Genomic DNA, 15,469 nt, shown 5'->3' on the forward strand with positions numbered 1-15,469 from the left:
TACATGCGAGCAATTAGTTGATTCACGAAATTACAGTTTTATACATTTCTAACCAAGATTAATGTGTAGTAGTGAGTCATTTTAGTAGTTTACACTTATCGGTCCAGTGATAGGTTAGTCTATCTAATAAGACGATTATCTTCATTTTAGTTACCTAGCTGTAGAATGTAGAGCGAATTCTATCTAAAATAACTGAAATTTAGTTTAGCTGCTTTCTATTAGTTCATTTTGTACTAAACAAAATTTCTCTTCTCAATTGTATAATGGTTCGTTTATTAACCAGTGTTTGCAGATTCTCATTTTCTTTCCCGGCCTTATATTATGATACTGATTGGTATCTGTTCATGTCATAAGCATACCATATATTCAAAGGATACATAGTAGTAAGTTACTTAATGCATACTGAAATGGTACCTCAAATACAAATTGTATACAAAATCTATTCTAAATAAACTTCATGAGTTTATGTGTAGCTATTAAGTTGTATTTATTCTCTGGAAATTGTTTTTATTCTTCTTCCCTTATATATTATGTTATTTTCGGTAATTATACATCATATTTTATCAATCATTTCCTGTTTCAATACATATTAGTTTCAGCCAACTAAATAACTAACATCGTATTTAATCATTGCTATGTACCATTTTAAAACAATCAGTTAAATGTCTGATACTCAGTACCTAGACAAAGTATTCTGTTGTAAATGATTGAGAGTTGTCGATGGGAATCATTTCATGCAAACTATCTGTTAGAAATTACCAATAACCCTATGGAGACTTATACTCGTTTAATGACATGTGTAGTCAATATTTACCATTACAGTTGTAAATATTACTCCTAGACTATTTTTGAATAAATGGTTCAACACTAGATCTTATCTTTGTTTATTTTTCTATAAAACATGTTCAACCAATTTGTATACTTCAGTAGGACAATTTCAGTAAACCAAAGTATTTAAATTACATCTTCAGGTATTTCCTTTCATTTATTGAATAAATTAACTGCTTTACGAACATTTTCTACACTAAGGGAATTTAAGTCTTGTTAGCTTATCCGTTATGTAATTGAGATGTTGTTTTTCATGTCTAAAACTTTTTCTAAATTTCTTATATATTAACCAGTCCATAACAAGAGTTAATCTGATGGATATGTATAATTTTCTCAATTAAATCTACCATAATTGTTTGTATAGTCTTATCACTTATGGGTGTGTTTAGTCTTGCAATTCATTTTATCTATTAGTGTTTCTAGCTATTTCTTTATTGTAAGATTTATGAATATTTAATTTCGTGTTATCGTTGCAACCACTCATTTTTTTTCACATTTCGTTTGACGCTGAATTGTTGTTCAGGTCCCATAGTTCTGTACAGACATGTCTATTTAAGTAAAATTTTTCTCTTTTCATAAGTTTGGTTATTTATACTAAAGATAGTTCTACTACCAGATTTTTCTACTCTTCTGTCACTTAATTACACATTCCATAGATATTAATAAATTCTTTTTGTTTTTTAAAATTTTTATTCATCTGTCTAAACTGCTTTTATTCATTGCATACTCTGTTAGCAGGACAAAATATACATTTTTCCTTTTTTAATTTTTTGTTGAAAGAGTCGAGTGAAGTATGGTGTCCAAGGTAAATTATACAAAGAACATAACACATACAATACAATTAACAGTTAAATTTAATCATTTTTAGTTTGTTCTGTGTTTGCAGCTGTATCATATATATATATATTGCTTAATCCGCTTTTAGTTAATCTAGGCAACCAACTTGTTAATTGGTAAAGTGGGATTGTCACCATCTAAAAAATTTATTCTCCGTACTATTCTTATTATTATTTGACTATCATCTGACTCATCAGTACAAGAAAGCAGATGAAGCAGACTAGTGAAGCGATTTAATTTTTACAAACAACTTACGTTTTGACATTGCAAACAAAATCAATAAGATATCCTTGCCACAATTTTTTTCCTTGTCGGACTGATCAAATAGTCTCTGCATTTTTGTGTTTTGTTTTTAATACCTCTTTTTTCCATGCTATTAAACTAGATGGTTATGAGTATTTTATCTACTTTCACATTATTCAGTCTCCGGATGTTTATACCTAGTTTTCATTGTTTTTTGCCTTTTAATGTGCTGATCGATAGAATTTAATCAGCGTTAAAATATTTTTATTAAGTAGTTTGTATCAGTTAAAATAAAGGAAGCCCACTTTCTCTGAATTACACAGACTCATATCATCCGTCTTTAGAGTCATTAAGTTATTCATGGGAACCACTTAACTGCACCTGATTATAGTTTCCAGGATTATTATCAACAAAATAGTAAATAACATACATTTTTGTGCAAGTTACCCCGTAAGCTGCCTTACAGTACACAATAAATTTGCACACAAAATATCTATTGATGACTGTTTATTTTAAGCAAAGTACCATTATGATTAAACGGTATTGATGCATGCTTTCAATTTCTGTCAACTTCAACATTTTGATCTATATATCCTCGTTTGATGATTAACCTGTTCACAAATGACAGGTAATAAAGGCCTATAATTACTTTTTTTCAGTACACTTTCCTTTGACTTGTTTATAAAGGTAGGAAATAATATACTGTATTGATTTTCTGCCACTTGATTTATCATGATCTCGTTTGCATCTTTGTTAATGCGCCGAATAATTAACAGATTATTTTTTTCACATATTGATATATTTCCTTTTACACAGGTTTTTGTAGACTATGTCATATGGTGTAATGTAACATAAGAGATTATTCTTTCTGTGGATGTGTGTTTATTAAAATATTGTTTAGTTTATAAAGATTACCTATCACTCCTCCTTGTTAACGTGTGATTTTATAAAATTGAGTGTTGTGTGTTCAATGTCTATTTTTCCATGTTCATATTTCTTAACCTTTAAATTTTTCTTTAACATTCTGTGATTCATTGTTTATTGATTGCAATATAGATATTCAACAAGAGTGATATTAAGTCTGTCTATAATAAATAATTTCTAGCTTTGTGTTCTGTGAACTTTCTTTCACTTACTTGAGACTACTTGAAATAAAAATTAGTCCAATTGAAGGAATTACATGCAGTGTTGGAAATAAATATGCAACCGAACCAATATTACATATTACATAGATTCAGATTACAAGAAAATTCCTGCACTTATGACTGATCGGCTCGCTTGTATTGGAATATATCATATATTATACCACAAGTGCTGGAAATGTCCTATTATCGGTATGAGAACAGTTGTCCATACCATGAAAGGATATTTCCTCACAGGAAGACCTGAAAAAGAAGCTGGATTAGTGATGGTCTTAGCGACCTGATAGTGTGACTTCAAAGCCCAATGGAAAACTGCTTGAAGTTGGTCACATGCGGCATTTTTATGGGCTAGCTCCGTAGGTATTGCCACCCCCCACCATAGATTAACCAAAGACCACAAATCGTTTGCTGACGTTTTATGAATTTTAATTGACTGAAGTGGTTGGGATATATGAATGGATTCTCTCCTTATCTTCTCGATCTTGTGTCCTAGTATTTCTCCATACTTACCTTTCCACTCAATATTTTTCGACCATATTTTCAAGGTTTTGTCTCTCTATTCATCATTACTACTACAACAACATTATTTCGATCTCTTTTGTGATTAGCATCTCGTCATATGAATCAAGTTCGGCAACTTGGGCCAACACATATTTGTGTCAGGTTCTATGTTAATACCGTCTTTCTGGGCTGGAAACTCAATGATTGATTAGTACAAGAATTGTTTGAAAGTCCCACATTCAAATCGTCATGATTTTAAACTTCTGACATAACAATCAATGCAAAATAAGTGGTTGATTTTAAAATCAAGCCAAAATTGTGATACTTTTACCCTCATTAAGTATCCTATTTTTTATTACGTGTGAGGCTTCGATTAATTAGTAAGCCCATCAATTTGCCAAATTAATATAACGTTTCATCTCTAATATTATGGATATTTATCTATCAATTATGTTACTATGACTATTTTATTTGAAAATAATCTACAATGGCCATAGAACACGTCCGATAAATCGGTTACGTTCTTCGCTTATAAAAGCATCATGGTTGGCTTCTTATACTTACTTACTTACTTACTTACGCCTGTTACTCCTCGTGAAGGAGCATAGGCCGCTCACCAGCATTCTCCATCCAACCCTGTCCTGGGCAATCCTTTCCAGCTCCTTCCAGTTCCTATACATCCTTTTCATATCTGCTTCTATTATCCGACGTAATGTGTTCTTAGGCCTTCCTCTTTTCCGCTTCCCTTCAGGATTCCAGGTTAGGGCTTGTCTCGTGACGCAGTTTGACGATTTGCGTAATGTATGTCCTATTGATTTCCATCGTCTTTTCCTAATTTCTTCTTCAGCTGAAAGCTAGTTTGTTCTCTCCCACAGAAGGCTATTGCTGATGGTATCCGGCCAATGGATGTTGAGTATCTTGCGTAGGCAGCTATTTATAAATACTTGTACTTTCTTGATTGTGGTTGTTGTAGTTCTCCAAGTTTCAGCTCCATACAGTAGAACTGCCTTGACGTTCGTATTGAAGATTCTCACTTTGATATTGGTTGAAAGTTGTTTTGAGTTCCATATGTTCTTCAATTGTAGGAATGCGACCCTTGCTTTGCCGATCCTCGCCTTTACGTCTGCATCGGATCCTCCTTGTTCATCGATGATGCTTCCCAGGTATGTGAAGGACTTTACATCTTCCAGAGTTTCGCCATCAAGTGTGATTGGATTGCTGTTCTCCGCTTTGAATTTGAGGACCTTAGTTTTCCCTTTGTGTATGCTGAGGCCTACTGATGCAGAGACTGCTGCTACACTGGCTGTCTTTATCTGCATCTGTTCGTGTGTACGTGATAGGAGGGCTAGGTCATCTGCGAAGTCCAAATCGTCTAATTGATTTTGAGCTGTCCATTGTATTCCGTGTTTTCCCTCAGATGTTGAGGTCTTCATAATCCAGTCGACCACCAGAAGAAAGAGGAAGGGAGAGAGTAAACAGCCTTGTCTGACTCCGGTCCTTACTTGGAATGCATCTGTCAGCTGTCCTCCATGCACTACTTTGCACTGTAGTCCGTCGTATGAGTTCCGGATAATATTGACAATCTTCTCAGGAACTCCGTAGTGTCGAAGAAGTTTCCATAATGTCCTCCTATCTACACTATCGAATGCCTTTTCATAATCAATGAAGTTGATGTATAGTGATGAGTTCCACTCAACTGATTGTTCTACGATGATCCGTAGTGTTGCAATTTGGTCTGTGCACGACCGATCCTTACGGAATCCAGCTTGTTGATCTCGAAGTTGGGCGTCTACTGCATCCTTCATCCGGTTCAGCAACAATCTGTTGAAGACTTTCCCTGGTGTTGACAGTAGTGTGATTCCTCTTTAGTTTTCACATTTACTCAGATCTCCTTTCTTTGGAATCTTGATGAGGTGTCCTTCTTTCCAGTCCATCGGCACTTGTTCCTCCTCCCAAATCTTTTTGAATAGACGATAAAGCATGCTTGTGGTTGCTTCGATGTCTGATTTCAGTGCTTCAGCTGGTATGTTGTCGGGTCCTGCTGCTTTCCCGTTCTTGATTTGTCTGACGGCCATTCTAATTTCCTCCATAGTTGGTGGATTGACATCTATAGGAAGACCTATGTGTGCTGCTTCGATGTCCGGTGGATTCATTGGAGCCGGCCTATTCAGGAGTTCCTCGAAGTATTCTACCCATCTGCTACGCTGTTGTTGAATTTCGGTGATTGGCTTGCCTTCTTTGTCTTTGACCGGCCTCTCTGGTTTACTGTATTTCCCTGCTAGTTTCTTCGTTGTATTGTGAAGCTGTTTCATATTTCCTTCTCTAGCAGCTTTTTCTGCCGTCGTTGCTAGTTCTTCCACGTATTTCTTCTTGTCGGCTTTAATGCTCCTCTTCACTTGTTTGTTTGCTTCTATGTATTCAGCTTGTGCTTGGACTTTCTCTGCTCGTGTTCGGCTGTTGTTTATTACTGCCTTCTTGTTCTTCCTTTCTTTGATCTTGTCCAGTGTTTCTGTAGAGATCCATTCCCTATGATGGTATTTCTTTAGACCGAGAACCTCTCGACACGTTGAAGTTAATGCTTCCTTGATGCCTTTCCAGTTGTCGTCCATAGTAGTTTCTTCTTCTTTCAGTAGATCTTGTAAGGCTTGGAACCTGTTGTTAAGGGCTATCTTGAATTCATTGAGTTTGTCAGTATCTCGAAGGAAGGCTGTATTGAACCTTTGTATTGCTGTTTGTCCACTTGTCCAGTTCTTTTTTAGCTTCAGTTTTAAATTGGCTACAACTAGGTGGTGATCTGAAGCTACGTCAGCACTTCTCCAGGTCCTCACATCTTCCATTGTCCTTCGGAATTTTTTGTTGATGCAAATATGATCTATTTGGTTCTCTGTAGTGTGGTCTGGTGAGATCCATGTAGCCTTGTGTATACGCTTGTGTGGAAATATTGTGCCTCCTATGACCAATTTGTTGAATGCACATAGATTTGCAAATCTTTCTCCATTTTCGTTTCTTTTCCCCAGTCCATGTCGTCCCATAATATCTTCATATCCAGTGTTGTCTATTCCGACTTTGGCATTTAGATCTCCCATTAGAATAGTTAGGTCCTTCCTTGGGCATTTCTCAATGATTGACTGCAGCCGCTCGTAGAACTGATCTTTAATGTCGTCGTTGCTATCATTGGTGGGTGCATAACATTGGATAATATTCATTGTGATCCCCTCCTTTGTTTTGAATGATGCTTTGATGATTCTGGATCCGTGAGATTCCCATCCTACAAGTGCATTTCGTGCTACTTTGGACAGCATAAGAGCGACTCCCTGAGTGTGTGGAGCATTGTTCTCTTCGTGACCGGAGTATAGCAGCATCTCTCCCGTAGCTAGCCTTTTCTGTCCAGCTTGGGTCCAGTGTGTTTCGCTGATTCCCAGTACTGCTAAGTTGTATCTCCCCATTTCCATTGATATTTGACTGGTCTTCCCGGTTTCCCACATTGTTCGAACGTTCCATGTACCTATAAAAATTTTTGCTCTGGTTGTTAGAAGGGGCATCGGCCTCGTGGCTTCCGAAGGAACTCGGCTTTCATCATGAAGCGTCATAATTCTTCTAAATGAAGACCTTCTAACTCCCAGGGCAGAGTTAAAATGGTTTGGATTATTTTTTCTGGTAAGCGTTTTTTAGCGAGTTAGTTTTCTACGGGATGGGGACGCTAACCCCATGCCCAACCCTCCTCCTTTACCCGGGCTTGGGACCGGCAGTAACCCTATAAGAGCTACAGGCGGAGTTAACTGATTTGTAATTGTTATAGACACTGATTAGTCAGGTAAAGTAAAAAAACACTGGTTATTAGTATGCACTTTGTCAACAATTGTATATTTTGTCTATCACATTTCATTTTCATAAACGTGCCCTTAGATTCGTAAATTGGTTGATTGCTATCGTTAGCCTGCATCACTAATGCTACTTTTGCTTTGTATTCTTTTGATTGAGTTTCTTCATTTTAGGCTAATCTAGGATTTTGGGTTACAGTAAAATGAATTAGCAATCGGATTACTTTTTTGGTCTAGTTTAGTCAGTAAACATCCATCATACTTTGACAGCTAATTCAGTGGTTTGAAAATATTTTATTTATTCGCTTATCGATTGTAACTACTTACTAGTAGTGCAACTAGCATTGTACATTTTTTATTGTCCCAAGCTTCCCATTTCGGTCTTATAACTTGAAGATTTTCTCACTTTTGTTTATTAGTCTGATCGTTTAATTTTCTAAATATTGGTTAAGGTCTAAACCTTGAGTTAATCGAATCGTAGACATAGTGTCGGTGTCAAAGACATTATTGTAAGTGTTCGAATTCAGACTGACTACGAAAGTGACTAGATTAATTATATGTAGTGGCCACTGGATAACCAACCATATCGTCTGCCCTTTACTTCTTAGAGAGGTACTAAACTAATGACTTCCTACCAATTATAGTCAGCTGTTTTATGAAAGGCGTTGCCAAGTTCAATAATCTTCCCCTGTTTTAACTTGCCAAACGTGATCAGTAAAATTAGTCCTGCACCAAAGACCATTGGTTACTAGTCAGCCCATGGCAAATAAATTCTTTGAATATCGCTGTTACTTAGTAATACTTGGCACTCATGAAAAATTTAAGGTATAACTGGCTAGAAGATTCAAGTTTTTGAGTCAACTTCAAAAATTGCAAAAAAAAAAGAAATTTTCCTTTAAAAATAGTGTGATGTGGTAAAAGTATATTATACCATAGTTCAGCCAGTTTCATCTCAAAAATGTGTGAACTTCCAGACTTTTTTCAGTTGAAAATGATGTGTGCATCACCTACATTTCTATTGAACTCTGTTCATTTTGTTTTGTAAATTAGGGGTCATTCTAATCTCGTGATGACTTAATTATTTGAAGCAAACAAATAACCTGTATAGAAATAGATGATTTCTGTCAACTAAAATCGATTAACTTTTCTTGTTGTTAAAAAGTTCATCTCTTATTTTCAGTTACTTAGAGAAAATTTGTTAACCGAAAATTTATGCTAATTACTTTTTTAGATGTTGGTTTAGTAACCATATCAAAGAGAACTAAAACTAACTAAGAATGTGGTATCACACCGCTTATTCTTACTGGTTTACCTTTTTCTGTTTAGTATTTTAGAATGTGATAATCGTGCTTTATTACAAGTTCAATTGAATGAATTAGTCGACCGAGATTTGATACAATTGGTACCACTGGAAGGCAAGCATGTTGGTCAATTCGGTTTCCGAAGAAAAATTCATCTACAAAATCATGGTCAGTATACAGATTCTCAATATTATAGATATTCGTTATCTACTAATTACCTATTTATTAAGGATTACTTTGTCAGTTTTACATGAACATCAGTGATTGTAATCAATTTTTATGATTTGTGGCTGTAGAGTGGATAGTAATTAGGTTCGGTCTATGCATTGTTCGTATATATCTGAAACAGTGATATAATGTTATAGGTTCCTAAAAAGACATTGAAGAAGGGTGCTCTCTTCAATAAAATGATCCAACCTAACGAAGAAAATAAAAGGCTATGGAAAATATATATTAACACTGGTTTGTTCTTAAGCGATGGTACATAAATCCGCATGAACTCGTATGAATAATCGTTAAATAACATAACGCAGTTAATAGAGTTTATTGTTTATAATAAACCTAGGACAAGATGTTTTGGGTACAAACGAACTTTTCATACTGATTCAATCTGCATAAGATTATACTCTAAACGGATATTAACTTATTTCATTTATATACGAAATAAGTATCTGATTTCCCACAAGTTCATACTTCTTACACTTATTTCTCAAAGTGTGATTGGTGGAAAAACTTGGTACAATCACACCTGTGATCGACTAAGGTTGTTTAAATAGTTTGACCTCAAGAATGCATATATTCAGCTGATCTGATTAATAATTTCGAAAAAGTGATCATTGTAGTATGTGGTATGGAAAATGATACCTTTTCATGCTGTGTAAAACCATTTTTAAATTCCTGTGAATAATCTATAATCTGATTCTTTTATATTGGTTTTTTGGATCTTCCCATCAGTGTTTAGGACTGCAATTGGTCAGTCTTTTTTACTGGGTCGGATTCCCGGAGTGAACATCGAACAAGATGCACATATGCCTAAAAGAGGCTTATCAATTCTAAATATCAGTGGGAAAATTCAAACAACCAATACGATTGAGTTAAGCCTCAACACATTCTATAAGCCAGTAGCTCTCTGGGCTCAGTAGTAAGTGGATAATACAATGGCGTTCGGAGCGAACGTTACTGGGTTCGCTTCCCAGAATAATCATTTGCTCTGGGATTCAGGTATATCCAGCTGATAAGTCTCAAATAGGGCAAAACACGCGTATTGGATTCGACTGCTACCCACTATCCATCTCTGCTCTTAATTTCATAACTCGTATGTTTAGAAATTTGATGCAATGGCGAATTAGCCAATACAATATCACTTTCGACTGACTGTATGTTGATGTGTATATTCTAAATTTCTGTTAGATATTTGGTCAAAGTGTTTTTTCTCTCAATAAAATGGCGGATTTAATAAGAAGTTGTAGATATTTCAGGTACCAGTTACGATTGTAATCCTCGAGAGAGGAAAAAGTAAGTGTCGAAAATCAACTAATATTTCATTTGTAGGCGCAGTCTCCGTCGCTCTATCACATTAAATTGAGCTTCCTTTGTTCTATTGCACCTTCATATATGTGTTGGCTTGCCTAGATTGTTAAGAAGTTACATTCTAGACAAATAATTATGCCTCATGTAGTCTCTGAAAGTATGAGACCTCACTGTTTAGTCATAAAGTGCAACTTTATCATATTAGCTCTCATCTAAGTAGTAAATACATGATTTCCTTGCCATATCGATATCTTATCATCAATCTTACACACATTACCACTACTGAATATAATTAGATTTCTTTGTGAGAAATTTGTTTGATCAATACACACGCTTTCATAGTTATACATATTTAGAAATTTTTTTAATACCTAGTTTGTGACATCCATTATCTATGTCATCGTTCACTGTGAAATTTAATTCACAAATAATGCATTTTAATAAAATGACAGAATTATTAATGCTTTATTATATCTTCCTTTTTCGTTGATGCAGTTATTTGACTAGATGAAGCCAAATAAATACAAATTATTGTGTTGCTTGTATCTAAACAAAAATACTTTTCTGTAATTTTATTGCCTTCAAATCGATAATCACGAAATATCATGTGTTCTGTTTATGTACTAACTAATGATGGAGATCAATCACATTTTAATTGTTATTTTATTTATTATTTAAGTAGTTATTGATTTTACCGTATGACTAATTCATGGATATTATAATTATTGCCATGTCATACATGTATATTTAGATGTACCTGTGATAATGATAGCGGTAATTGGTCTATAAAGATATTAACTATTAGTGTACATTTATTCTTATCTACCTAATTATGAAGGTTTTACAACTAAATAAAAAATATGTTTACTTATAGTGTCTACGAGTTCTGAAAGAAAATACTGCTGAAATATTTCGTATTCGTTTGATTTTTTATCAGTTGGTATGGTAACTAGGGTACCATACTAGAATGATTATTGCGACTGCCTGTCAGTTGGATAGGAGTGCTCTGAACTTTTCCATAAATCATGCTTATCTCAAGTTCCATCAGGTGTGCATGAAAATAGTAAATCCTTCAGTGAATAAATGGTATATCACGAAATCGATCCTAGTTATGTAGATATCATTTTTCAATCTTATTTTAAAAATATACGTTCTAGTGCTTTTGTTCATTTAATCTTATCATTCTGTAGGTTCATTTTATCATTTTAAAAGGCTTCTAATTTCACTTCATTCCCTTACGAGGAAAACTCAATCTATGGTTGAACTCATTTATTAATTACAAGTGTATGCTCCCGGGCTTCGAACTACACTTGTTTTGTCAGAATGTAAGATAGTATTCGTCTGTTCCAACTGACGTAGGCGAAACGCTTGTAGAACTTGGGAATTAAGCTAGGTGCTTCAGCCACCTAGCAGACGCTTTACTTCTTATGTAGTCAATCAACAACTTATTATTAGAAGTTTTGTTTAGATTTCCTTACATCCTTTTTGATGTAATACATATTACCAATTTGATTTTCGTGATGAATAGTTCAGCTTATCTTGATTTTTTTTCTTTTAGTTGTCAGAGAAATGAAAGGAGCAAATCATATGCAACAAGTATCCACATCTGAGAAGCCTACAATTGCAATTATCACTAATTTGCTTTGTGAAAAATTAGCTGTAGATGCAATGATGGAACAGAAGACAACATTTGTTCGTTATAAATCTGAGGGTAATTACATGTATATTTATACACCCCAATATCTTTTCCTTTCTAATATTTTAGGTGAATCACATGTTTACACTATCGGGAACATAGGACCACATAAAGTCATTTCCACAAAACTACCTATGGTTGGACGTGAACTTCAAGCGAAAATTTCCTCTGGGAGTATTACAACTCGGCTGCTTGGTTAGTTCATAAACTATTTGTTTGTTCTCTCGGTAATATTTACTGGTTAACAAGATTACATGTTTATTCTAACTTTTTACTTGATAAGAATATAATATTTATAGCTCACGTTTTTGTTTTGAAGTGTTAAGGCCGTATCCTGAGCTTTGGGACAATAGTTGTTCTTTATATTAGAGTGGATAACTACTTCAAAGACATTTTCTCCATGGATAAAACGTTTGTAAACCCCTTAACGGTTTTCTACGCTTTATCGTAGTCAGTGATCCTGTTCTAACCGTACAAATAACTAATGATGTGACGTTCTACATCGTAGAGACAAGGTTGTATCTCTCCACGTGTTTATTTCGATAATAAAGGTGATTCATTAGTTTGTTCACATTCATTTTTCTAGTATGTGCTGTTATTCACATAAATTATCCTCTCAATCTGCAGCCACAACTTTCTAATGCTGTTTGTTTAGTATTTCTTGAGGTGTTACAAACTATTTTTGTAGACTTTCGTTATGTACGGGTTATTATCCATTTCCTTGTGCATTGTAATTATTCCTATCTTTCCAAGATCTCTCCGTTTAAAATATCTGTTTAGATGATCATTCGTAAATTTAAATGAAATCAAGCGCTTTCAGTGTTGTCATACAGCTATCACAGCTGATCACTTAACAAACATAGTCTATTTCATCACATTTCAACTTAAGGAACTTCGCTGGCAGATTTTTTAACATAGGAAATGGTTACAAATGCAGAAACACGATAATATCAAGTTTACGAATATCCTTATCATTATTTAATTGGAATATAAGATCATACATTAAGGCTAGAATCTTATGCAAGTGTTGTGAAACGGGATTGATACATCAGCACTGTTGAATTTCAGCAACCGTCTTTTAGTAAGACTCAGTCCATGCATTTTGAGTTTATTTATATTCCATTGAGGAGTAGGTGATAAAACTCTGATTTATTTTTAGTAACTATTAGTTAACATTACACGTGTGCTCCGTTTAATACAAATTTATGTAGTCTTTTGGTGTAATCGATTCCTCCGTAATATTTTATTGTTAAAATAAACACAGCTTTCATTCTAGACCAGATAATTTCACTTTATAAGCATGAGTTCTTTATGATTTATTTGCAAGCGAAAAGATTTTGTTATGTAATAACTGTCTCTCTTAATGATCAATATGCGTAAATACAGGTAATTAAGATAAAAGTAACCATTACATGTGATTGTATCTTCTTACTGACAGTGTTTTTCATCTCTTAAATGTCTACACCCTACTATTATATCATAATGATTACTTAAACTCACCAGCTGTGTGGTTTATTAGAGATAAATCTTATATTCATCGCTATTTATAGTTATTGGATATTGCTGAAAAATGTATTTCATCAAGTACACATGCTTTTTTATTCTTTAGGAGCATTCCAAGCGGTGCAGCATGTGTTTCTAGTAGGGGTTGGAGGTAGTGTACCTCACGTGTATGAATTTGAAAAACATTCTCGCCTGGGTGATATTGTAGTGAGTGCTGTGGCACGTTCAAGTGGATTGCATTCTTCAGCTATGAACAATCATACAAATCATTCTGTGTCGAATGATGTAGGAGACTCTATCTACATTTACTGTGATCGATTGATTGAACCTCCGGAAGATGCAGTTGATATGAAAACGCCAAGATTTGTTTTAAGAAAGTACGCTGCTCGAGACCCAACTTTAGTGAGCTGTGTAGAGAAAGTCCTTGATCGCTTCGAAGCAGCTCCGGAAAAATGTGAATGGGATCAAATTTTAAAGTCTGCTTTGACTATACTAGGTGGAGAGGATGATCCCATTGATTTTGCTCGACCATCGCCTGATACAGACAAACTAAAACTTAAAGTAAGTCCCAAAAGTGTATATTTTGAGCAGGTAATAATTCCTGATGTTCTGTTGATGCTCACTTTGTTGCTACTGTTTAAACCTCCTTTGAACTTGACAGATTTATTAATAATACTTCGAGATTATGCAAATTCACGGTGATAATATAGTGATGGAATCAGATTAATTAAAAAATAGTTAAATCAATACAATTACAAATCGCAATTCTTCTAATTAACATCCATTCACGTTCTTGTTTCAATTAACAGATAAGATCATTATTAGTCTAATCGATTAACTCGTGTCGCGTGAGCAATCAGTTGGTTATTGATCACTTATATTTCGTTATTTTAATAATGTGATCTACCTATAGATTGTTCTCATGAAAGAGACTATGCATTGTGCACGGATTACTTTCATAGGATTGTTATTATACTAAGATATTGCGCTGAGTCAGATGTGTTTGTTTCTAGTTTGAATGCAATGTTTACCAAGATTAATTAATGAAAACTGATATTCTAAACTTTAACGATCATGTTTTATACAGATCAACGAAGGTGTAACATTCGATATCAAGCATCCGGATGTGCCTGAAGAACTGGCGCGTTTCTACCCACCAGGCGTACCAGCCGTACGCCTTGGTTGTATGGGATCTGGCAGACCAGTTACAGATAATGACGCATTGATGAGTGACTTTGCTAAAGAACACCACCTACTATGTTATGATGCTGAATACGATCAAGTAAGTTTGTTACTGTTACTAATTTTCTTTGTTGTAAGTTAGTCATATGGTACACATGTTAAGCTGTTCTTTCAGATGATTAGAGCGATGTCCAACTAACCTTGTGTTCTATATCTAATTTCAGGTTTTGGAGTCCGTCATGGGAAACGGCCTTGACTCGTTTATTCTTATTCGTGGAATAGCTGACTATATGGAAGGGAGACAAGGTACACAGTGGCAACCTTATGCAGCACTTGCAGCGGCATCTTTTATGAAGTCTATAATTCTACAACTGCCGCTGATTCCAATTAACGAAGACTGATGGAAAAGCTTACTATATCCTAGGAAGTTCTTATATGCTTGACATAAAAACTACGTTAATTCACCATACATCACCTCTTGTACAGTTCGATATCTCCCACAGATATCAGTATGATTGCAACATACATAACTTTCCATGCAACTTTATTTTTCTTCATCACACATGTAAACAACTGAAATAAATTGCCATGTATTGTATGATATAAATATATTTAGTATCACTATCATTTTGATTTTTAAATTCTATTATGTGCTGAAGCCAACGAAACATTTTACAAGAAAAAAAGTAATTAATAATAAGCTTTTGTGGAGATAGTCATAGTACGGTACTCGGGTTGTCAGGGCAAGAAGAGGGAGACAAATCATAAACTGTTTGAACATATTATTGGAAATTTAAATACATTTAATAATAAAGTATAACCAATCCTAACAGTAAAGAGACTTGGTGAGATTGATCATCTCTTCATTTCGTCTTATGTACTAAG

General features: G+C 34.5%; 1 protein-coding gene across 1 annotated transcript in view; it reads left to right on the plus strand.

Annotated features, from left to right (window-relative positions):
• MS3_00001739 (uncharacterized protein) overlaps positions 1-15,211 on the plus strand; it is a 40,936-nt gene extending 25,725 nt beyond the window's left edge. The window contains exons 5-10 of the mRNA XM_051209225.1: positions 8,699-8,841; positions 11,762-11,914; positions 11,969-12,094; positions 13,509-13,963; positions 14,490-14,684; positions 14,809-15,211. Coding sequence (XP_051074658.1) covers positions 8,699-8,841; positions 11,762-11,914; positions 11,969-12,094; positions 13,509-13,963; positions 14,490-14,684; positions 14,809-14,985 — 1,249 coding nt within the window. The 3' untranslated portion in view covers positions 14,986-15,211. The remainder of the gene's footprint in view (positions 1-8,698; positions 8,842-11,761; positions 11,915-11,968; positions 12,095-13,508; positions 13,964-14,489; positions 14,685-14,808) is intronic.
• The last annotated feature ends 258 nt before the right edge of the window (positions 15,212-15,469 follow it).

The sequence above is a fragment of the Schistosoma haematobium genome, chromosome 1 (assembly GCF_000699445.3).
Source record: "Schistosoma haematobium chromosome 1, whole genome shotgun sequence".
In the NCBI taxonomy this organism is placed as follows: domain Eukaryota; kingdom Metazoa; phylum Platyhelminthes; class Trematoda; order Strigeidida; family Schistosomatidae; genus Schistosoma; species Schistosoma haematobium.